The 22,318-nt window shown below is 51.0% G+C and overlaps 1 protein-coding gene across 1 annotated transcript; it reads right to left on the bottom strand.

The window, feature by feature from the left end:
• Positions 1–13,963: 13,963 nt before the first annotated feature.
• On the bottom strand, positions 13,964–14,878 carry LOC139603991 (olfactory receptor 14J1-like). Its single transcript, XM_071454991.1, has one exon. It carries the CDS (start codon positions 14,876–14,878, stop codon positions 13,964–13,966), a length of 915 nt encoding a protein of 304 aa, XP_071311092.1.
• Positions 14,879–22,318: the final 7,440 nt, after the last annotated feature.

Here is a 22,318-nt window from a genome sequence, read left to right as displayed (position 1 = left end):
GAGCCCAATAGACAAAAGTGGGGTTTGGCCTCCCAAATTCTGTCTCTCCAAGGATTCTTCCCTGACAACAGATCTGGCTGCCTTGGCCTCCTTGGGGCTGCCTCTAATCAGCCTTTGGAACACTGGGGCTCTGTCCTTTCCTTCCTATGCAGAACTGTCATTCCAGTCCAGGAACCCGTGGCTGAAATGGAATTCCACACCCAAAACTCCCCATATATCCAAAGGCTGCTTTCAGACAAAAGCCGCAAGGACAGATAGGTCTCGCTGGCCTTGGCCTCTGGTGACTGCTTCTCATCTGCCTTCAAACCCTGGGGTTCTGTGGTTTCCTTCCTATAGAAAAGAACTGTCCCTCTTGTCCAGGTGCTGTTGGCCTCAAGCACTTGACCACTCTATAGGGACACAGGAGCTCTGTGCTCAGTGGGGTGGACACTGAGGACAGTAGAGGAGAGCCCTGGGAGGGATTGAAGAGTGGTTTCAGAGATGGTGTATCCTTTTGACATAGTAGAAAACAGCCAGAGAAAGAAAGAATTAATTCCAAAGGCACCTGTGGAGGTCCAGGCTGGACACCAGGAGAAAGGAATTTCCCTGCCAGGGCAGGGCTGTGGTGCAGCACGTCCCCCAGCAGGAGCCTGGAGCAGCCCAAGGCTTTGTGTGGGCAGGCAGGGGCAGGCAGGAGGCAGAGCTGTCAGCAAAGGAAGGGGCCAGCCAGGTGAGGCAGCCGGGGGATGCCCACAGCCTGCAGGGACAGAGGCGCAGGGCAGGGACACCGTAGGACAGCCTGGGCTGCACAGGGCACAGGGATGGGCAGCAGCTGCAAGGCCCTGACAGAGCCAACTTGGGCAGCACTTTGGCCATGGCTGCTGGCCCTGGGCCTGAGGCCGTGAGGGGACAAGTGACCCTTGCAGGCCTGGGGCCTCATTGCCTCCTTGTCCCTGCTCAGCAGCCTGGCAGGGGCTGCCTCATGCTCCTGCCCTTGGATTGCATATCCCCACATGCCAGTGCCCATCCCGGGAAGAGCCCTGAGCAAGGAGGGAGGGACAGGATCTGCCTTGCCAGGGGCTGGGGCTCAGGCCTTGGCCCTTTGCAATCCTGAAACACACCCAGGTTTGCTCAGCACCAGAGACACCTTTCCCTTGCTTGTCCCCAGCTGTCATCACTGCCTCCAGTGTTCTGTTCAGCTTGGAACCTGGGGACACTTTCTCAGTCCTGTCCTTCAGATGGATCTATTTTTTGTATGAGAAACTTCAGTGTTTCAATCTCACTTTGAGTTCTTGAGAAGTTCTTTGAGCACACTCTGAGGGACTGAGTCTGATGCACAAAGAGCACCAAAGCCCCAGAGGGTCATTAAAGCCCTTGTGCTGTGTCTGTGCTGCTGAGCTGGGCCGGGCTCCTGGCCCAGAGGCAGCTCCTGGCAAGGGCAGCAGAGCTGCAGAGAGACAGCTCTGGCCAGGAGCAGCTCCTGTGCACAGCCCAGAAGGGCTGGGGCACTGCCAGGGCCCCTCAGGGACACCAGCAGGGCACAGACAGAGCTCCCAGGGGCTCAGCACTGGCAGGGGCTGTGGCATGTCCCAGAGGGGGCTGTGTCACAGCAGCACCTCTGTGGCTGTGTCATGGAGGCACAGAGCAGCTGTGATGATCAGCAAGGGGCTGTGTGACAGCACAGAGTGCGCTGTGTGAGGTCACAGATTGGGCTATGACATCACAGAGTTTGTGGGGAGAGGTCATTAAGCAGCTACAGCATCATAGCAGGGATTCTGTGACATCACAGAGCAGGCTGTGACATCATGGCATGGCTGTGTGACATCATAGCGCAGGCTGTGAGGTCAAAGTGTGTGCTGTGACATTACAGTGTCAGTATGATATCACAGAGAGGGTTTTGTGGCATCACTGAGGGGGTTGTGACATCACACAGCTGTCTGAGACATCATAGTGTGAGGCCATAGAGTAGATCTGGTGTTCATAGAGGGTGGCTCTGTGACATCAGAGAGTGGGTTGTGACAACACTGGGTGGCTGTGTAACATCATAGGGCAGGCTGTGATGTCACAGAACAGACAGTGACATCACAGGGTGGCTTTCTGACATCACAGTGACATCACATTACTGTGACATCACAGGGGTGCTGTATGACATGCCAGAGTGCACTGTGACATCACAGGGGGCTGTGTGACATCAAAGGGGGTGTCTGACATTTACGGGTGGATGTGTGACATCACAGGGGTATGTGACATCAGAGGGGCTATGTGACATCCCAGGGGCTGTGTGAGGTCACTGGGGAGGTCACTCTGCCCCGGCCCCCTCACAGTTCCCCCCAGAGCAGTCCAACCCTGCTCGTGCACAGCGGGGTCCCCTGTCCCCCCGGGTCCCCCCGCCCCCGGCGCCGCAGCCTCCCCCAGAGGATGTTCCACGAGATCGACCCCAGAGCCTGACACGGGGACGGGGGGCCGGGGCCCTGGGGGTGGCACAGGGGGACAGGGACCCCCCGGCAGCGTCCCCGTGTCCCCCAGGGCCAGAGCCTGGGCCAGGGCTCCTTCACCCTGGTACCAACGAGGCCTTGAGAGCGCTGAAAAAATCCCCAGCAAGGGAGCAGCAAAAACCAGATTGAATATTAAGCAACAGCAGCACAAAGTTCCTTGGCAAGAGTCACTCTGCTCCTGACTGGACACTTCAGGCACACCAAGGAAACAAAGCAGCAACAAAACCAAACCAAATCCAGGCAATCAAACCAGAAATGAACCAAGAACTGTCCCTGTGTTTGTGTGTGACACAAGGACAGTTAAGGCAAGGATAAAAGGAATATGGCCCAAAAGCTTAATGCAGCTTAAACTTTACAGGACTTAACTTACACCTTAACCTTAACTGATACCTTCAATTTCACAATTTAACAAAAGAACAGCACTTAACACTATTTAACCTAACTTAGAACATATGACTTAGCAATTTAACAGAGGAATAACATTTAATATTCAACTTAGCTAATAAAGTAAATTAAACTTAATACCTTAGCAAAAGAACAACTCTTAGGAGCATTTAATTTAGTTTAGACCTTGTGATTTAACCTTACCTACAGGCCTGATTGACTCAGCTGTCCAAGGCACTCAAACCCCTCAGAGAGCAGCATTTCTGCCACATTTCCCCAGCACAGGCACTCCTGTGTGCACACAGACACAGAGTCAGTGCAAGGCACCTGGGAGAAATTCCCCTGAGGGCAGGAAATGCTCTCTGTGGATCCTTTGGCATCTCCCCAGAGGGTGAAGGGTTGAGCCTGGAGGAGTGGGGGGATCGGTCCAGGCTCCGTCGTTGTTGGGGATCCCCGAGTGCAGCGAACGGGAGAGTTCCCGGCTGGGAGAGGCCCCGCTCAGAGGGAGTCGCTGGCCCAGGAGAGCTCCAAGGGCTCCTTTTGGAGCGCTGTTTGCAGGGCCCCAAGAGAGGGGCTTCAGTCCCAGCAATGGTTCATCCTGGCCGCACTTGGCACCAACAGCTTTCTTTGGCAGTGTGAGAACAGGGATGTTGTGCCACGGAGGGAACAGAACCAGTTCCCAGGGCTGATGCTACAGAAAGCAGGAGCTGGTTGGGCAGCAGCAGTGCCTGGAGCAGACAGTGTTTGTGATGAGCTGCAGAGGAGCTGAGCCCAGGGGCTGTTGGCCAAGGCTGAGCCCTAAGGAGCATTTCTCAGCTGGCAGGGCGGCCTAAGAAGGGGAGGGGGGAATGCAGCAGTACAGGGCTTGTGGAACCAAGGGAGCATTGTGACACTGTGGGGCCCTGTGAGACCAAGGGACCATTGTGACACTGTGGGGCCTCATGGAATCATGGAGAGCACTGTGACATTGCTGGGCCTCATGGAACCAAGGGGACAGTACTGACACTGTGTGGCTCCAGGGAATGCAGGGATCATTGTGACACTGAGAGACCCCATCAAACCATGGGTCCATTGTGACACAACGGAGCCTCATGGAGCCAAAGGTCCATTGTGACATTGTAAGGCCTCATGGAACCATAGAGAGACCATTAAGACACTTCATAGCCTCACAGAACAACCAAGGGGCCATTGTGACACTGTGTGGGCACCATGGAACCATGGAGACCATTGTGACACTGAGGGGACTCATGGGATCATGGAGACCATTGTGACACTGTGAGGCCCCATGGAACAGGCAAAGCATTGTGACACTGTCAGGCCTCATGGAACCAGTGAGACCATTGTGACCCTGGGGGTCCCCACAGAACCAATAGGATCATTGTGATGCTGTGGGGCCTGGTGAAACCAAGAGGCCTTTGTGACACTGCAGGGCTGCATGGAACCAAAGCTCCAGGGTGACACAGAGGGGCCTCCAGTCATCAGTGGTCCATTGTGACACTGTGGAGCCAAAGGAGACCATTGTGACACTGCAAACCCCCAGGGTCCAAAGGTCCATTGTGACATTGCAGGGCTCATGGAACAGAGGAGTCCCGTGGCATTGTGGGGGCTGGGGAACCACGGAGACCATTGTGACACTGCAGGGCCTCATGGAATCATTGGCACCATTGTGACACTGCAGGGCCTTGTGGAATCGTTGGCACCATTGTGACATTTTGGGACCTCATTGAACCAAGGGTCCATTGTGACACTGCTGGACCCCATGGAATCAAAGCACCATTAGGACACTGAAGGGCCCAATGGATCCAAGGGGACCATGGTGATACTTCAGGGCCTCATAAAAGGGAACAGAGAAAAGGTCTGGCTGGTTTGGCCTCCCATGGACTACTTGATTGGTCCAGCTGACCTTGGCATGTTGAGGGTTTCTTCTCATCTGCTGCTGGAACGCTGGGGCTCCATGCTTTTGTTGCCATGGAAAAGAAATCTCCTTCTCCTCCAGGCACCCATGGCCAGCATTAGGATTTCACCTCCAAATTTCCTTATTTCCAGATTTTTCCCTTAGGAATAGGGGATTTTTCCAATAGGAATATTGCCAGGACAAGTCTGGCTGGCAATGGTTTCATAAGGGTCACCTCTCATTGGTCCCTGAAACACTGGGGATGGCTCTGTGCTTTCATTCCTATGGAAAAGAACTGTCCTGCTTCTGTGTGTGCCCATGGCCACAATTGGGTTTCCAACTCCAAAATTCCTTAAATGCAAGGACTGCTCCCAGACAAAATCTGCCATTTCTGACAAGTCTGGCTGGCCTTGGACTAGTGAGGCTCTCACCTGCCTTCCAAACACTGGGGCTCTGTGCTATGGAAAAGAATTATCTTTCTCGCCCAGGTGCCCATGGCCAGAATTGGGATTTCACCTCCAACATTCCCTGTTCTGACAGACTGGCAAAGATAGTTGGCTCAAAACATTTCATGTGTGGGGGAGGAAGGGGCAGGTCAAGCCTTGCCCTGCCCTGGAAGCCCAGCCCTGCCCTGCCCTGGAGCCCCAATCCCCCCAGAGCCTCTATCCCAGCCCAGCAGTGGCTGCCAGTCCCTGGCACAGCACAGGCAATGCTCCACAGACACCTCTGCAGCCCCAGCCCAGCTCCTGAGGGACCAAATGAGCCCAAGCCCCACCTGGGGGAAGGGCCCAGGGAGACCAAGGGGTATTGAAGGCTGACCACAAGACAAGCACACATCTTGACCCTGCATCCTCTTGGAATTTCCATCTGAACAGTGCTGGAATGTAGGAGTTGGTAGCTGTGCGTGTGCTTCTCTGTATCTTTTTTGTCTTTTATCTCTTTCTGTGTCTTCTTCTGTTTCTGTGCTCCTGCAAATTTTGATTAACATTCCATTGAACAGGCTTAGAGTTTGTGAAGTTGAATGGGCCAAGTCAATGTTTTGAAAAGTGTTTTTTGTTGACTGAGTATCTGTCGTAGTTTGACATGGGAAGAATTTTAAAAAGTAATACAAAACTTCTTGTGTTACTGACAATCTGTTAAACCACTGAGATACTGAACACGCCTCTGTGAAACACAAATGTTAAAGATGAAAAACCCAGGAACCTCCTCTTTCTTTTCGAATCAACAAAGAAGAAGCGGGCCCTGGCCTTGGCCCCCATCTCAACCAAACCAAACCAAACCAAACCAAACCAAACCAAACCAAACCAAACCAAACCAAACCAAACCAAGCAACCCTGCCATGGGCTGAGCCCCTTCCCCCCTCCCCAGGCCGCCCCCTCCCCATCGGCCCCATTCTGACCAAACCAAACCCCAACAACTCCCAAACAGGAAAACAAAAGAGGCTACAAAACCCCAACCAGAACAAAGCCAGCCACAGCTATTAAAATCTTACCATCAAGTCCCCTCTCCCAACATGAAAACCCCCTACAACCCATACAAAATAACCCTACAACTAAAAACTTAAACATAAAAAAAGCCAAAAACAAACCATAAAACCAATCCTAACCCAACCTACCACAAGAAGTTACCAGCAGGTCAGGTGTTAACCCTTTCAATACTTCAATCCTCCCTCGGGTAAAAGAAAAAAACAAAATACGAACATATAAAAAACCCAAAATACAAGCATATAAAAAAATAACATAAAACCATCAAAATCAGTAAAGAAGAAATTAAATCCCCCCCAAAAAAGAAGAAAAATTACCTTAATCTTAAAACTAAAATCCTCTTATAAACTACAAAGAGAAAACTCTTTTTCTTTATAACACATAAAACTATAACATATTCAAATTATTTTCAAACAAAAACCTGCATACTAAAATAAATAAATGTTAAAATAACTGTAATTTCATAAAAAGTTTAAATAGGGGGGGAAAAAGTAATCCAGTATCCCCAAGAGAAGATTTCTTTTCCCAGAAATAAAAATAATTTTGAAAGTAAATAATACAAACTTATACCTTTAAATAACTCAACTTTAAAACAAAACGCCATAAGTTGACACGGCCCATCAACAAGCTGTGAAAAAGCTTCTGGCAATAAATACAACTTCACAATAACAGAGTTCCCCAGACAACTGTTATCCATGACAGAATTAAGAACCACAAAACTCCTATTTTTTCCACTTGTAAAAAAGTCTCCATACCCTTACAAAAAAAACTTCTCTCCCAAAGTAAACTAAAAAAAGACTATTCTAGAAGAAGTAAATGAACGAGAAATTTTAAGTTTACTTTATTTAGATTGTCAGTAAAAAGAAAAAGTTGTAGAGAAAAAAAATGTTCCAAAGATTATTTTTTTAATTCTTACCACCTTTCTCTTTTTAATTTATTTTTATTAAACTTTTCCTTTATACTCTTTTAAAATTTTTGGCATACTTTAGCTTTCTTGAATCTAATCTCACAATAAAAAAAACATAATTAAGTGACTCTAAAACCCACAACATTCATCAATACATTAATTAAGAAATCTCAAAATTAGAAAAATCTTAACCAACCAAAACCACTACAATGTCATAATAAATCTTTTGCCAATGTTTTTCTGATTTTCTAAAGTTGCCAGTAAAGACAGTTTTGTTGTTTTGAGCTCCTGAGAATCTCTTGTTGGTATTTCTCCAGGGAGTCACACTCAGAGTACAGAAACAATTGTAATTCCTTTTAAATGTCTCATTGAGAGAGTTGTTTGAGGGATGGGAGTCAGGGCTTGTCTGTGCTGCTTGGCCCAGCCCAGGCAGGGCTTTCCCAGCCACATTCCACACTCCATTGCCCAGCTGGAGCCGCTGGTGCCTCTGAGTTGTGCTGCCCCAGCCCCAGGGACGCTCTCCTTGTCTGCCCATTCCCCCATGGTCTCTGGGCAGGGATGGCCTCACTGGGGGCTGCTGACATCCTCAGCAACTTGGAGGCTGCTGCTGAATTTCACTGCTCCAGAGGCTTGTTCAGCCTTCAGCTCTTCAGTGCAGGAATTCAGTGTCCCAGGGCTCATGAACATTCAGAACACCTGAACAAGCCAAGCCTCTGGGAATAATTTGATTTTAATTTTCAAATCCTTTGTGGTTAAGTAGATCTCAGTAGTGTATTCAAACTGAATACATGATATTTAAAAAGAGAGCAAGAAAAGATTTTGTAGGTCCTGTTTAGTTTTGTTTTCCTGTTAATTCATTGATATGTGCAATCTCCAATTAACACTGAATCCCAGTACCGCCTCATGCAGTTTGAATGGATATGAAAATCAAGACCCTTCATGGCTGACAATCAATCAGACTCTGTCCCTACCCCCAGCCCACCATTTCCCCCATCCAAGCCCTGGCACTCAGAGCAGCCTTGTGCAAATCTCAGCTCCCTCCAGCCCAGGCTGCACCTGCAGCTTTCAGCTCCTTGGCTCCAACTCCCACCTGCTTTCCTTGCAGAAGGAGCTGCCTGAGACACAGAGGGATGTTCATTTCTTGTCAGCCAACAAAGCCAAGGGAAGGCACAGCTCCATCAAATGCCAAAGTCATTCTTCTCCCTGGCTCTGCCCCTGATCCCCACAGCCTGTCCTGTTTCCTTCATCCCTGCATTGCCAGGGACTCTCTGGGACAAGGGAGCTCTGCTCTGGGGATGGAGGGAGGTGCAAGTGCAGCCACTGGAGTGGGAACCACAACTCATCAGGTTTGTGTCCTTTGGGGACCAGGAACTGGTGAGACTCAGAGGCACAGAAAGTTTCTCTTCATGGCCAACAGACCATGGTTGAACAGGACACAATTTAATAACAATCTCACTCTTCCCTGAGCTATGTGCAATGTCCCAGCAGCATCTGAGGAGTCCACCATCCACAAGGGATTTCCATACTAAAATTAATTTCAGATAAACATGGTTCTGTGATCGATATAAACACAATTAAGTTCTTGTATCAGGATGCTCATCCTGGAGTGGGGGCAAAACAGCTCCAACAATTCCTGATTTGCAAAGCTGTCAGTGGTGGATGGAGAAGGGAGGTCAGGCTGCTTTTGGTGTTGAGGAAATGCTGAAACCAGCCTGACTCATTTCATCTCCTCCTGTCCTGGCTGATCTCCCCTCTTTCCCCTTCCACCCAGTGGCTTTTGTCTCCCACCAGGCCCCCGGTGAAGAGCCTGGCTCTGTGTTCTCCATCCCCTCCTCGCTGGCACTGCCAGGCTGGGATAAGGAGCCCCTCAGCCTTCCCTGCTCTGGGCTGGACAAGCCCAGCTCCCTCAGCCTCTGCTCACAACCCAAGGGCTCCAGCCCCACCTTGGAGGCCCTTCCCAGCCCCTGCTCCAGCTGCCAGACATCTTTCCTGCCCTGGGCAACCCAACCCAGGCCACAGTGACCTGGATAATCCCCGTCCTTGATGTCCTGGTCACACAGCCCTGGCCCCTTGTCCCCATGTCAGGCTCTGGGGTGGATCCTGTGGAACATCCTTTGGTGGAGGCTGTGGCTCCAGGTGGGCCGGGGGGATCCCGGGGGACAGGGACCCCGCTGGGCATGGACAGCATTGGACTTGTTGGGAGAAACTGTGAGGGGGAGCTGGGGCGGAGTGACCAACCCAGTGACCTGACACAGCCCTGCTGGGATGGCACACAGCCCCTCTGGGATGTCACACAGCCCCTCTGGGATGTCACAGCCTGCTCTGTGATGTCACAGCCCATTCTCTAAGGTCACACAGCTGGCTCTGTGATGTCACAGAGATAGTCTATGATGCCATAGTTGATCAATGACCTCACATCCCCCACTCTGTGATGTCATATCCCACTCTGTGACCTCATATTACCAGATGATCAATTGTCTACACCAGGTGAGCTGACACCTGGAGCTTGTTCTCCACATCCCCAGGCCTATGGAAACCACACAAGGCCCATTGTGTGAGAAGGGGAACTGGAAGTTCAGCAGCCTCAGGGTCCTGCCAGCTCAGCCAGGCCCACTGGAACACTGGGATCCACAACCACCAGGGACCACCAGAGAGACCCCCCAGGACAGAAGAACACATGGGTAAAGGGGAGGGGGAATATGTTAATGATTTTCGGGAAATGATTACCATATGTGTGTTTAGTCCAAGACAATCAATGAATATGTGAGCAAAATCCAGAAAATAAACAGAAACTTTCCTGTACTCAGCCTGCAGGGCTTTGGGAGGAGCTCTCCCCCGTGCATCCAGCTGAATAAAGAATGCAGCTTCTTAGTGGTGTTAAGGAGTTTTCTGTTTTACCGAATTTTTGGTAACACTCCCACTGCCAAGGAAAGCTCTGTCTGCTGCTGTTCACAGACCGAGAAGGGCTGGGGGCAGATGTGGGGCTCAGAGGCTGCCTGGGGCACAGTGACCATGAAATAATCAAGTTTTCAATCTTCTGTGAAAGAAGGAGGGGCAGCAACAAAACTTCTACACTGGAATTAGGAAGGGCAGACTTTGGCCTATTTAGGATGCTGATTTGGAGAGTACCGAATCAGGTACTGATTATTTTAAGGGAAACAGCCCTTAAAAACAACGGGGTCCAGGAAGGATGGACACATTTCAAGAAAGTAATCTCAAGGGGGAAGGAGCAGCCTGTCCCAGTGTGGCAAAAGATGAGCTAGTGAGGCAAATTATTTTCCTGGCTGTCCATGGAGCTTTTCTGGGAACTCAGGGAAAAAAGGACCAGAAACTCAGGAAGTGTTTAAGGATGTCATTTGGTTAAGCAGAAACAAAAGGAAAAAGCTCAATTAGAACTCAACCTGGAGGCTTCTGTAAAGAAATAAAAAATGTTTTTAAAAAAAAAAATTATAAGAAAAGGAGGGAGAAGGAGAACTTCTACTCTTTTTTGGATACAGTGGAGAATATAGTAATTAAAGATAAGGAAAAGGATAAGGTAATTAGCATCTTGTGTCAATTTTCAATATTAGGGCAGGCTGTCCTCAGGACAAGTGTTCTCCTGAGCTGGTGGATGGGCACAGGGAGCAGAACAGCCCCCTGGAATCCAGGAGGAAGCAGCTGCTGACCTGCTGAGCCACTCAGGTGCTCACAGGTGTATGGGATCAGATGGGATCCATCCCAGGGGGATGAGGGAGCTGTGGATGAGCTGCCCAAGCTGCTCTCCATCATTTACCATCAGTCCTGGCTCAGCAGGGAGGTCCCAGAGCACTGGAGGTGCCAGTGTGAGCCCATCCCCAGGAAGGGCTGGAAGGAGGAGCTGGGGAACTCCAGGCCTGTCAGCCTGACCTGGGTGCCTGGCAAGGTTATGGAACAGATCACCTTGAGTGCCATCACAGGGCACCCACAGGATGGCCCAGGGATCAGAGCCAGCCAGTGTGGATTCAGGGGTGGCAGGTCCTGCCTGACCAACCTGGTCTCCTTTTATGCCCAGGTGACCCAGCTGTGGATGTGGGAAAGGCTGTGGATGTTGTGTGCCTGGACTCCAGCAGAGCCTTTGACTCTGTCTCTGACAGCATTCCCTGGAAAAGCTGCAGCCCACGGCTTGGGCAGGTTCCCTCCTGGCTGGGAGATTTAAGAGCTGGCTGGAGGCTGGGCCCAGAGAGTGGTGGGGATGGTGCTGCACCCAGCTGGTGTCCAGGCACTGGTGCTGTCCCCAGGGATCTGTGCTGGGCCCAGTCCTGTTTAATATCTTCACTGATGACCTGGGTGAGGGGATCGAGTGCAGCATTCACAAATTGCAAATGGCACCAAGCTGGGTGTGAGTGTGGATCTGCTGGAGGGCAGGACAAGAAGACCCAGCCTTAAGCTGCACCAGGGGAGGCTCAGGCTGGACAATAGGAAGGAGTTCCTCACAGAAAGGGTGAGTGGGAACTGGAATGGGCTGGCCAGGGGGCAGGTGGCAGAGTCACTGTCCCTCTCCAGTGGCACTCAGTGGCATGGTCTGGGTGACAAGGCAGTATTAGGGCATTGGTTGGACTTGATGATCCCAAAGGTCTTTTCCAGCCTATTTGATTCTGTCATTTTCTGATGATTGGGACACTCTGGGGCCATTGTGACACTGCAGGGCCTCCTGGAACTAAGAGGACCAGGGTGACACCGTGCAGCCCCACAGAACCAGGGGTCCATTGTGGTGCTGTGGGGCCAAATGGACCCAGGGAGTGCCCCGTGACACTCTGGGCCCTCGTGGAACCACAGAGGCCATTGTGACACTGCAGGGCCTCGTGTAACCAAGGGGTTTCACCATTTTGACACTGCAAAACCAAGGGGACCATTGGGAGACTGCAGGGCCCAGTGGAACCAAGGGGCTATTCTGACACTGCGGGGCCTCATGGCACCAAGGGGACATTGTGACACTGCAGGATCCTGTGTGACCAAGGGGCCACTGTGACACGATGGGGCCTCAAGGAATCTGGAATAATGCTGTGACACTGTGTGGTCTTGTGGAAACAAGGAGTCCATTGTGACACTGAGGGGACTTGTGGAACCCCAGAGACCATGGTGACAGTGTGGGACCTCATGTGACCGTGGGGCCATTGTGACACCCTGGGGCCACATGGAACCAAGGGGACCATTGTCACATTTTGAGGCCCCATGGAACCAAGGAGACCAGTGTGACAGTGCAGGGCCTGGTGTAACCAAGAGGCCATTGTGACACTGAGGGGGCCCAAAGAACCAAGGACATCTTTGCAGATGACACCAAGCTGGATGTATCTGCTGGAGAGTCGGAGGGCTCTGCACAGTGACTTGGACAGGCTGGATCCAGGGGATGAATCCAACAAGGTGAAGTTTAACAAATCCAAGTGCCAGGCCCTGATATTTGGCCCCAGTGCTACAGGCTGGGGACAGAGTGGCTGGAGAGCAGCCAGGCAGAAAGGGACCTGCAGGGACTGATGGACAGCAGGCTGGACATGAGGCAGCAGTGTGCCCAAGTGGCCAAGAAGGCCAATGGCTCCTGGCCTAGATCAGGAATGGTGTGGCCAGCAGAAGCACAGCTGCTGTGCCAGCACTGGTCTGCCCCCAGCTCTGCACACAGACATTGCTGCTGCAGCTCCAGAGAAGGGAACATAAGGGCATCTCTGGAAAAAACTTTCCTGGGAGATCCTTTAGTTCCTTGAAAGCCACATGGAGTGCAGCCCCTCACCGACACAATCTGTGGCCACAGGGAAGATGGAGAGAAACAAAATGATAAATGGCAAAACCAATGGCTTTTCTTTGTGGACAATATTAAAAAACTGAAACATGGGAAAAAAAAGAACAAACTCACAACCAAACCCAAAAGAATTATCAAAGGTGATTGATATTACCTGGCCTGTCCCTGCTGCAGCCCCGGCACTGCCACCCCCAGGGCTGTGCCCGGCCCCGAGAGCACTCAGGCCCTGCAGCAACACCAGGGCCACCAGGGCAGCGGGGCAGGGCCACGGCAGCAGCACTGGCAACACCAAGTGCTGCTGCTGCTGCTGCTGCTGGGCACAGCTGCTGGGCCAGCACTGATCTGCCCCAGCTCTGCACACAGACATTGCTGCTGCAGCTCCAGAGAAGGCAACAAAAGGGGGATCACTTCAGAAAACTTTGCTAGGAGAACCTTTAGTTCCTTTAAAGGCACCAAGAGCGCAGCCCCTCATTGACACAGTGTGGGGCCACAGGGAAGGTGGAGAGAAACAAAAGGGGAAATGGCACAAGCAATGACATTTCTCTGTGGACAATACAGTCGGGCTTGACAGCTAGCTGACAAGCAAAGCTGAGTTAATAGATGAAATAACAACTGATGATTTTAGAGTGTATCCATAGCAAGGAAGAAGACAAGGCATTAGCATGGAAATAGATTAGAAGAGATACATGTAAATTTTTGTTAGGTAGACTAGATGCATAAGTAAATTTGTATGCATAGCTTATTAATTTCTGTAAAACTTTTGCCAAATATATTGATACTAATAGCTTTGTTCTAATGAATATAATAAGTTATTGTGATGTAATTAATGACTTAAAATGATGTTTTCTTAAAAATATCTAAACTAGAGAACATTAAATATAAAAACATTTTCTTCTTTGACCCTAATCACATGTGTGTAGTTCACATCCAATCTAACAGTATCAGACGAGATTAATAAAGTACAACAAAGAAAAAGAACCTCCAAAATGAAACCAACAAGAATTATCAAAAACAACTTTTATTACAAGTGATTTGCAGAAATTGCCCAGCACTTCAATGTTTCCAAAACAATCAAGTCATCAGTCTCCACACTGCAGCCTTGAGCTCCTGGTTCCTCAGGCTGTAGATGAGGGGGTTCAGGGCTGGAGGCACCACCGAGTACAGAACTGACAGGGCCAGATCCAGGGATGGGGAGGACATGGAGGGGGGCTTCAGGTAGGCAAACATGCCTGTGGTGACAAACAGGGAGACCACAGCCAGGTGAGGGAGGCAGGTGGAAAAGGCTTTGTGCCGTCCCTGCTCAGAGGGGATCCTCAGCACAGCCCTGAAGATCTGCACATAGGAGAAAACAATGAACACAAAACAGCCAAATGATAAACAGGCACTAACAGCAAGAAGTGGTAGACTCCTGAGGTAGGATTTAGAGCAGGACAGCTTGAGGATCTGGGGGATTTCACAGAAGAACTGGCCCAGGGCATTGCCATGGCACAGGGGCAGGGAAAATGTATTGGCCGTGTGCATGAGAGCATTGAGAAAGGCACTGGCCCAGGCAGCTGCTGCCATGTGGGCACAAGCTCTGCTGCCCAGGAGGGTCCCGTAGTGCAGGGGTTTGCAGATGGACACGTAGCGGTCGTAGCACATGATGGTCAGGAGAGAAACCTCTGCTGACAGGAAGAAGAAAATCAAAAAGAGCTGAGCAGCACATCCAGTGTAGGAGATGTTGCTGGTGTCCCAGAGGGAATTGTGCATGGCTTTGGGGACAGTGGTGCAGATGGAGCCCAGGTCAGTGAGGGCCAGGTTGAGCAGGAAGAAGAACATGGGCGTGTGCAGGTGGTGGCCGCAGGCTACGGCGCTGATGATGAGGCCGTTGCCCAGGAGGGCAGCCAGGGAGATGCCCAGCAAGAGGCAGAAGTGCAGGAGCTGCAGCTGCCGCGTGTCTGCCAATGCCAGCAGCAGGAAGTGCCTGATGGAGCTGCTGTTGGACATTTGCTGGGGCTGCACATGGGCACCTGTTCATGGAGAAAGGACAGTGACAAGTCAGGAGAGGCTGCTTTGAACCAAACCTGGGCCATTCCCTGCAGACTGCCCCGCTGGGATTCACCCAGTCTTGTTCCTGCTCTGGGAAAACCTTCACCCAGGTCCCTGCCTGAGCTCCAGTTGTGCTGGCTGAGTTTGCCAGGAGCAGCCAGGCCTGTGCCTGGGGGCTCTTGAGGAGCTATCCCATGACCTGGGTTTGCGGCCATGTGGCAGAGGAACAAGGCTGGATATTTAGGATTTTTCAGGTGAATCACTCCTAATGCAGACAGGCTTGGTAGCATCTGCACTCCCAATTCTATGGGACATGGATGGCAGGAGCTGGTTTAAGGAATTTTTCCTACCCACACATCATTCCTGGCTCTCTGAGGTCAGAAATCCCCAGCATTTTTGCTACACTCAGAGTTTGCCACTGAGAGATGGGAGAGGCAAAGGATTCCCCGTGGCTGAGGGAAGGTGAGGGGCTGGATGGGCTTATTCCCAGCTGCCCTGGCTTTGCACCTTTGGCTGCAATCAGAGCACAATCACACTCCCAGGTCAGTCTGGAATAAACCCTGCCCAGAGCAGAGGGATCCCTGAATGTCTCACCCTCTCTCAAGGTCTCTGGGCAAGGTCTCAGCACCCCCTTGTGCCAAGGACACTCACGGCTCCCTTGGCAAACCCAGCAGCATTTCCTCAGCTGTGGCAGCTCTGCCCTTCCCCGTGGCACATCCAGGGAACTCCCAGAGGCTCTGGCACAGATTTGCACCCAGGAGGGCAGCTCAGAGCCTGGCAGGGCACAGCAAGGAGATCCCTGGCTGTGCCCATGATGGCATCTCAGGGAGGGGGCTCAGCTCATTCCCCTTTGCCATGGACTGCTTTGCCCACAGCCCCACAGGTGCCAGGGAAGCTTGGACACCCCATTCCCATGGACAGCCCTGCCTGGCAGGAATGCCAAGGGCAGTGCCTGACTCAGCTGCTGCAGATGCCAGAGCCTCCCTGAGAGCAGCAGATAACAGTGCCAATGTCAGGGCAGGGCAGAAGCAAGAGCAGATGTTGTGGTGCTGTGCCTGAGAGGGCAGGGCAGAGACAGCCGGGCACTCAGGACAGTGTTCCCGTGCCCAGCTGTGCCCGGCACCTCCCACACACCAACAGTGCCCTCCTGCCCCAGCCCTGCTCTCTTCAGCCCCCTCTCCTTCCCTGAGCATCTCCCTGGGCCTGGACATTCCCTCCTGAGAGGAGCCTTGTCCCTGCCAGCGCTCACAGAGCCCACCCCAGCCTGTGTGCCCTGGCTGGGGCCCTACAGAAACCTGCCTGTGTGCAGGGCCCTGGCTGGGGCAGGCTCTGTGTGCAGCTGGGCAAGGGCAGCTCAGGAGAGCCCTGCTGGGCCCTGCAGAGGTGATGCTGCTGCTGTGCAGGGCTGAGGAGTGGCTGAGGGCCCTTTGGGAGGCTCCCAGCAGAGACACTGATCAACTTAATTTACAGTTCTGCAGTCCCTGTAAAAGTTCAAACATTACTTTGATGATTCTGCTGTGTCCCTTTCAACTCAGAATGTTCTGTCATTCTGGGATTACAATTCCTGTTCTGCTTCTCTCATTCCCTTGTTTTTTATAATCAAAAGAGAAAAAAATTCCCTTTCAACAGTGTTAGAACAGTAAAGTAAAAACCAGATATTAATTGGAAGCTTCCAGGTGTCCCAGTGGGGATGGGGCACACCCGGCCCCTGATTTCAGCAATTTATTAAGGTTGATTAATTAGGAAATTTAACAGGAACATCCAATAGGAGATTCAGTTGCCCCAGTTACACACCCCTGGCTCAAACCTTTGGAGTAGGTGCAAGGGCTTCTTTGCCTTCACTTTTTGTAATGACTGCTCAGATTCTGGTTAAAAACCAAAATGTTCCTATAGGTCCTCTTCCTATAAGACCATACAATATTTCAGGACTATATAAGAGAATAAGACCATACAGTATTTCAGGACTGTATTTAGACAGTCAGGTTATTGTTCTAAAATCTAAGAGAGAGGTAAGGAAACATACTAGACTAAATTAAGGATTAAAGTTATATAAGTATATAACAGTACTTTAATAGAGTTAGTTAAGAGTTTAATAGATTTAAGTAAGGATTATAGTTTTATAACTATATAACAGTAATTAACAGATCTATGAATATATAAAAATATTTAAAAAGCAAAAATCCTTTTGTCATCACCCCAACTTTCCCATCCTTCTCCAAGAAGGAAATGGAAAACACTCTCAGGAAAGCTCGTGATCTTTCCAGCAATCCCAGGCTTACCTTCTTTGGGAAGTGTCCTCTGGAGCTGTGCCCAGGCTGGTCTGGAGCTGGGAGCAGCCCTGCCCCACCCAGCCCCTCTCAGCAGCAGTGCCTGCCCTGCTCAGGGCGGCTCCTTCCCCCCAGATCCTGTCCCCCAGTGCTGGGAGCAGCTGCCAGGGCTGGCTGAGAGCTGTCCCTGGCAGGCAGCAGAGTCCCTGCCCCAGCACAGCGCCCTGGGCTGCAGGACCCTGCTCTGCAGGACAGCCCTGGGCACCCCTGGCTGCTCTGCACAAGAGACAAGCAGAGAATGTACTCACAGGCTCTGCAGGCATTGGCATGTTCCAGCTTGAGGAGATGGCTCCAGGAGCTGCAGCTGCACTGTCCTGCAGCCAGAGGTTCCTGTGCCAAGGGCTGGCAGTGATTGTGCCCCAGGCACTTCTCAGCCCCTTCCCAGCCCTGACTGATTGAAGCTCTCTGTGCCTCTGGGCTGTGCCCGCGCTGGCTGCAGGCAGTGCCCCAGCCCTGCTGGGCTGGCACAAGAGCTGCTCATCCAGAGAAATGTGCTTTTGAAGCTCTTCTTGGTGACCAGGAGCTGCCTCTGTGCCAGGAGCCCAGCCCAGCTCAGCAGCACAGACACAGCACAAGGACTTTAATCAGCCTCTGGGGCTTTGTGCTCAGGCCCTGAACATCAGTCCCTGAGAGGGAGCTGAAGAAACCTCTGCAGAACTCCAAGGCAGAATCCAACTCCAAACTTTCTTGGACTTTTAATGGGTCCCAGAGAGGGACAGGACTGAGCAAGTGTCCCCAGGCCCCAGGCAGAGCAGAGAACTGCAGGCAGTGATGACAGGTGGGGACAAAGAGAAGCCAAGTCTTGGTGCCCTGGGGCACAGCAGGGTCTGTGCCAGCAAGGGCTGGGAGGAGACACCTTGTGCTGAGGCCCTGGGGCCTCCTGGCACAGCCCCAGCCAGGCTGGGCACTGTCAGCCCCTTGTGCTGCCCTCAGCATCCCCCCCTAGCCCACATCCCAGTGGCCTCAAGGATCTGCTGCAAGGAGTCCCTGGGGAGCCTTGCTCAGCAATGGCCCTGGGGGCTCCTTCATGCTCCCTGCAGGGACTGCAGGTTTTTCAAAGGACTTTGGCTTTGGCTTTTGCCTTGGAGTCTCTGAGAGGTTTCTGCAATCATGGCCTCCAATTATCTGCTGTAATTAGTCCCTGGAGATTCTCTGCCTGTTGCAGCATTGATTGGGACTCATTAATACTTCAGGGTACTTAAGTTTTTTAAGCTACTTCCTCTTTCCCTTTTGATACAGATCTATGAGAAAGATTGTGCATTTACAGGTTCCAATTATCTGCTTAATGAGTCCCTGGAGAGCCGTTATCAGTAACAACATTCAGTGGGCTCATTAATGCTTCAAGGTACTTTAGTTATTTGAAGGTACTTGGTGTTTCCCTTTTGATACAGACTCTGTGAGAGGTTTGTGCAATCATGGCCCCAATTATCTGCTTTAATGAGTCCCTGGAGAGCTTTGCATTGGCACTCAGTGGTGCTCAGTAATGCTTTGAGCTTCTCAAAAATTTTAAGGTAGTTTGGAATTTCCTTTCCACTTTGAGACTCTGAGAGGTTTTTGGTCAATCCTGGCCTCCAATTCTCTCCTCCAAGGAGTCCATGAGGAGCCTGTGTTGGGGATGGACCTCAGTGGGACCCTTTCCTGCTTTGAGACACTTTGGGGTTTTCTTCTGACTTTGACTCCTGGAAAGGTTTGTGCAATCTCCTCTCAGGCCTTGAGGTTCCAGGGCTCAGCTCCAAATGCACCACGGGGCTCATCAGGATGCAGCAAGTCCTGACAAACCATGGCTCTGCCTTGATTTCCCTCTGCTCTATTGCATTTTATCAGGAATGTATCTGGAGTGATTTTGGTTTGCTAATTTGAGATTTCTCAGCCAATGCATCTATTAGTGCAGTGGGATCAGTGTTGGCTAATTACCATTGCACTCACTGGAATATATTTACTCATTTCCTGCTGTGAGATAGGATTAGGAGAAAGGCAAAGTAGGCTCAAAATTTTAAAAGGGTATATAGAAAAGTTTATTACCAGTAAAAAGAAGAAAAAGTAATAAGAATCTGAACACTTCTCCTCTCCCTACAACCTTTTCTTTCTTACTGACAATGCAAGGAGACAAAACCTGAAAGTTTCAGTCAGTTTACACCATCTAGAACAGTCTTTCTTCAGTTCACTTAGGGAGAGGAGTCTCTCTTTCATGCTATGGAGACTTCTCCATAAGAAAAACGTTTGCTCGTGGCTCTCAATTCCCACAAAGAGCAGCTGCCCAGAAAATCTGCAATTTTCAAGTCCCTCCCATTTTTCATAGCTTTTCCCACAGCTGTTTTTATGGGCCATGTCAGCTTATGGGGTATGAGTTTAAAGATGAGCTGTTCAATAGCAAAGAATCTCTTCATCTATTTCTGAAATCATCTTCATCTCTGAGAACAGAGATCTTCTTCTTCACTCCATGAGGGCGCAGGATCTCATTACTCTTCTCTCTTTCTCTGTTTAAACTTCTCATGGGATCACAGCTACTTCAACATTTGCCTACTTTAGCATGGAGGTTTTTGCAGAACAAGTCATCTCCTCATATTTTCAATTAGTTATAGGGAAAAAGAGAGTCTGATGTATCAATTACATCCTTCCCCATAGCTTTACAAGAGGATTTCAGCCCCAAGATCAAGGCATCTCCTCATTCCTCCCATCTGGGACTCAACTTCCCCTTCACTGACCTGGGTGTCTTCATGTTGCCCCTCTGTGTGCCTGCACGTTGTCCTTTTCTCTCACTGGAGGGAGGATGGAAGCACTGAAAGAGTTCATATCTCACCCGGGGCCTGCAGATGGTTCCGTGCCCCCGGCCGGGCTCGGTGCTTGCGGCCGGAGCTGTTTTACGATGGAGGTTTCTGCAGCGGCTGCGCTGGGGCTGTGTCAGGATGGGCCGCGCTGGGGCAGGGCCAGGATCTCAGCAGCCAGGCCAGAGCACAGCAGCAGCGCGGCCGGGGGCCGATGGCTTCTCCTGCCCCTGCCCGGGGCTTGCGGCTGAAGCCCAAGGGTGGCAGAATCTTGGCCGAGCCGGCCCGGCCCGGGGCTGCTCCTGGGGCCCGGCGGATCCTGGCTGGGCCCGGGCTGGCGGCGGGGCAGGGCTCAGCAGGGCCCAGATGTTCCCAACTGCAGCCATGGCCCGGCCCGGCCTCGGCCCCGCGGCCTCCCCTGCCCTGCCCGGCAGCCGATGGGGCCTGGCGGGGTCCCTGGGAAGGGGCCCGGCCCCACGGCAGGAGCCGCCCGGCCTTGCTGGAACCCTGGATGCTGAGAAATTTAAACTTTCTCTGCTGAAAGGCACAGACCTGCAAGAGAACACTGCATTTGACCTGAGGCTGTGGAGAAGGCTTCCAAAATTGATCAATAGCATTGGGATTATGGGTGTGTAGTTGGTTAGAAGTGTATAATATCACAGAAAAATCTTAAGACTTCGGGGTTTTAGAAGATAATAATAAATATGAAGCCAGATGGAGGTTTTAGGGTGAAGACAGCTTGTTCTTCTTTACCTTCTTCCTTCTTCTTCACCTTCTTCCTTCTTCTTCACCTTCTTCCTTCTTCTTCATGGGTTTGGGTGGTATTTTGTAATTGGACATAAAAGTCTGCATTGCAGGCTTCAAATGATCAATTATTGGGTTAAAAGGGAAAATAATTTAGGTATCTTTTCTTAATTGGATAGTTTAGCCTTAAAAGACCTTGTAACAAGAGATAGTTAGCCATTTTGTGCCCTGCTAATGAAAGAGTGCAGAACTCACGGCCTTAAGAATGTAACATGGGTAAGAAACAATAAACACCTGAGTCTGAACACGTACTGTCATCTCAAGTGCCTTCAATCCCAAGCCCAAGAGAAGTAGAAAAAGCAAGCAGAGAACCCACATGGCCCGCCCTGGCTGAGATGGGGAGCTGGGCTGGCCTTGTTACCTCTGTGCCAGCCAGAAGGGAAAGAGACCCTCCCAGGCTTTCCCATCTTTAACATGTGTCTTCACAGAGGCGTGTACAGTTTCCTTACTGGTTTAACAGATTGTCAATTCTCAAAGATAATTACTCAGTTTTTTTTTGTCAGACGTGGAGGAAACTGCTAGCAGCTTCTCTTAGAACATCACTTCTATGATGCCAAACCCTCCCAACAGCACAGAGCCAAGAGCTCCTTTGTCCATATATAGTGCATATGTGCCCAAGTCCTCAAAAACGCTTCTTGGGAGATCTCTGGGCCCTTTCCAAGTTTTTTTCAACTGAAAGCATTCAGCTCAGAGTCTAAGAAAATCACCAGAGGACACGGCCAGCCTGACCTGTCTGTCCTTGCTACTGTTGTCTGGGACCAATCTTTGGATATATGGAATTTGGGAGGCCAAATTCTAATTTTGGCCATGGACCCTGGACATGAAGGTTGGTTCTTTTCCATAGGAAGGAAGGAACAGAGCCCCAGTGTTTGCCAGGCAGAAGAGAGGTGACCACCAGAGGACAAGGCCAGCCAGAAGTGGCAGGTTTTTTTCTGAGAGAAACTCTTGCATATAGGAAAATTTTTAGAGAGAATACCAATTTTGGCAATGGACATTTAAAAAGAGGGAGGGTTCTTTTCTATAGCAAGGAAAGCACGGAGCCCCAGTGTTCCAGGAGCTGATGAGAGGCATTCCTTGACATCCCCACATCAGCCAGACCTGTCAGGTGGCCCTGGGAGGCCAAGCCAGCCAGGCCTGTTCCATGTACCCTCAGTTCCATGGGGCCCCACATTGTCCCAATGGTCCCTTGTTTCCCTGAGGCCCTGAGGTGTCATAATGCCCCCTTGGTGACACCAGGCCCTGAAGGGTCCCAATGGTCTCCATGGTTCCATCAGGCCCCACAGAGCCAGAATGGTCTCTGGGTTCCATGAAGCCCCGCTGGGTCACCATGGCCCCTTGGTTCCATGGGCTCCAGTGGTGCCACAAGGATCCCCTTGGTTCCATGAGGTCTCCACAGTGTCCCAGTGATCTCCATGGGAAGGGAAGGACCCAGCCCCAGTGTTGCAGGGGCAGCCACCAGAGGCCAAGGCCAGCCAGGCTTGATGGTACTGGCAGATTGTGCC

Source organism: Agelaius tricolor, unplaced genomic scaffold (genome assembly GCF_023055355.1).
Source record: "Agelaius tricolor isolate 1412-34295 unplaced genomic scaffold, bAgeTri1.0.p SCAF_43, whole genome shotgun sequence".
Lineage (NCBI taxonomy): Eukaryota > Metazoa > Chordata > Aves > Passeriformes > Icteridae > Agelaius > Agelaius tricolor.
This window is presented reverse-complemented; position numbering and strand designations above follow the sequence as displayed.

Excerpts from the sequence above, each read along its gene's own strand:
- LOC139603991 (XM_071454991.1), bottom strand. The coding sequence starts at position 14,878 with ATGTCCAACAGCAGCTCCATCAGGCACTTCCTGCTGCTGGCATTGGCA.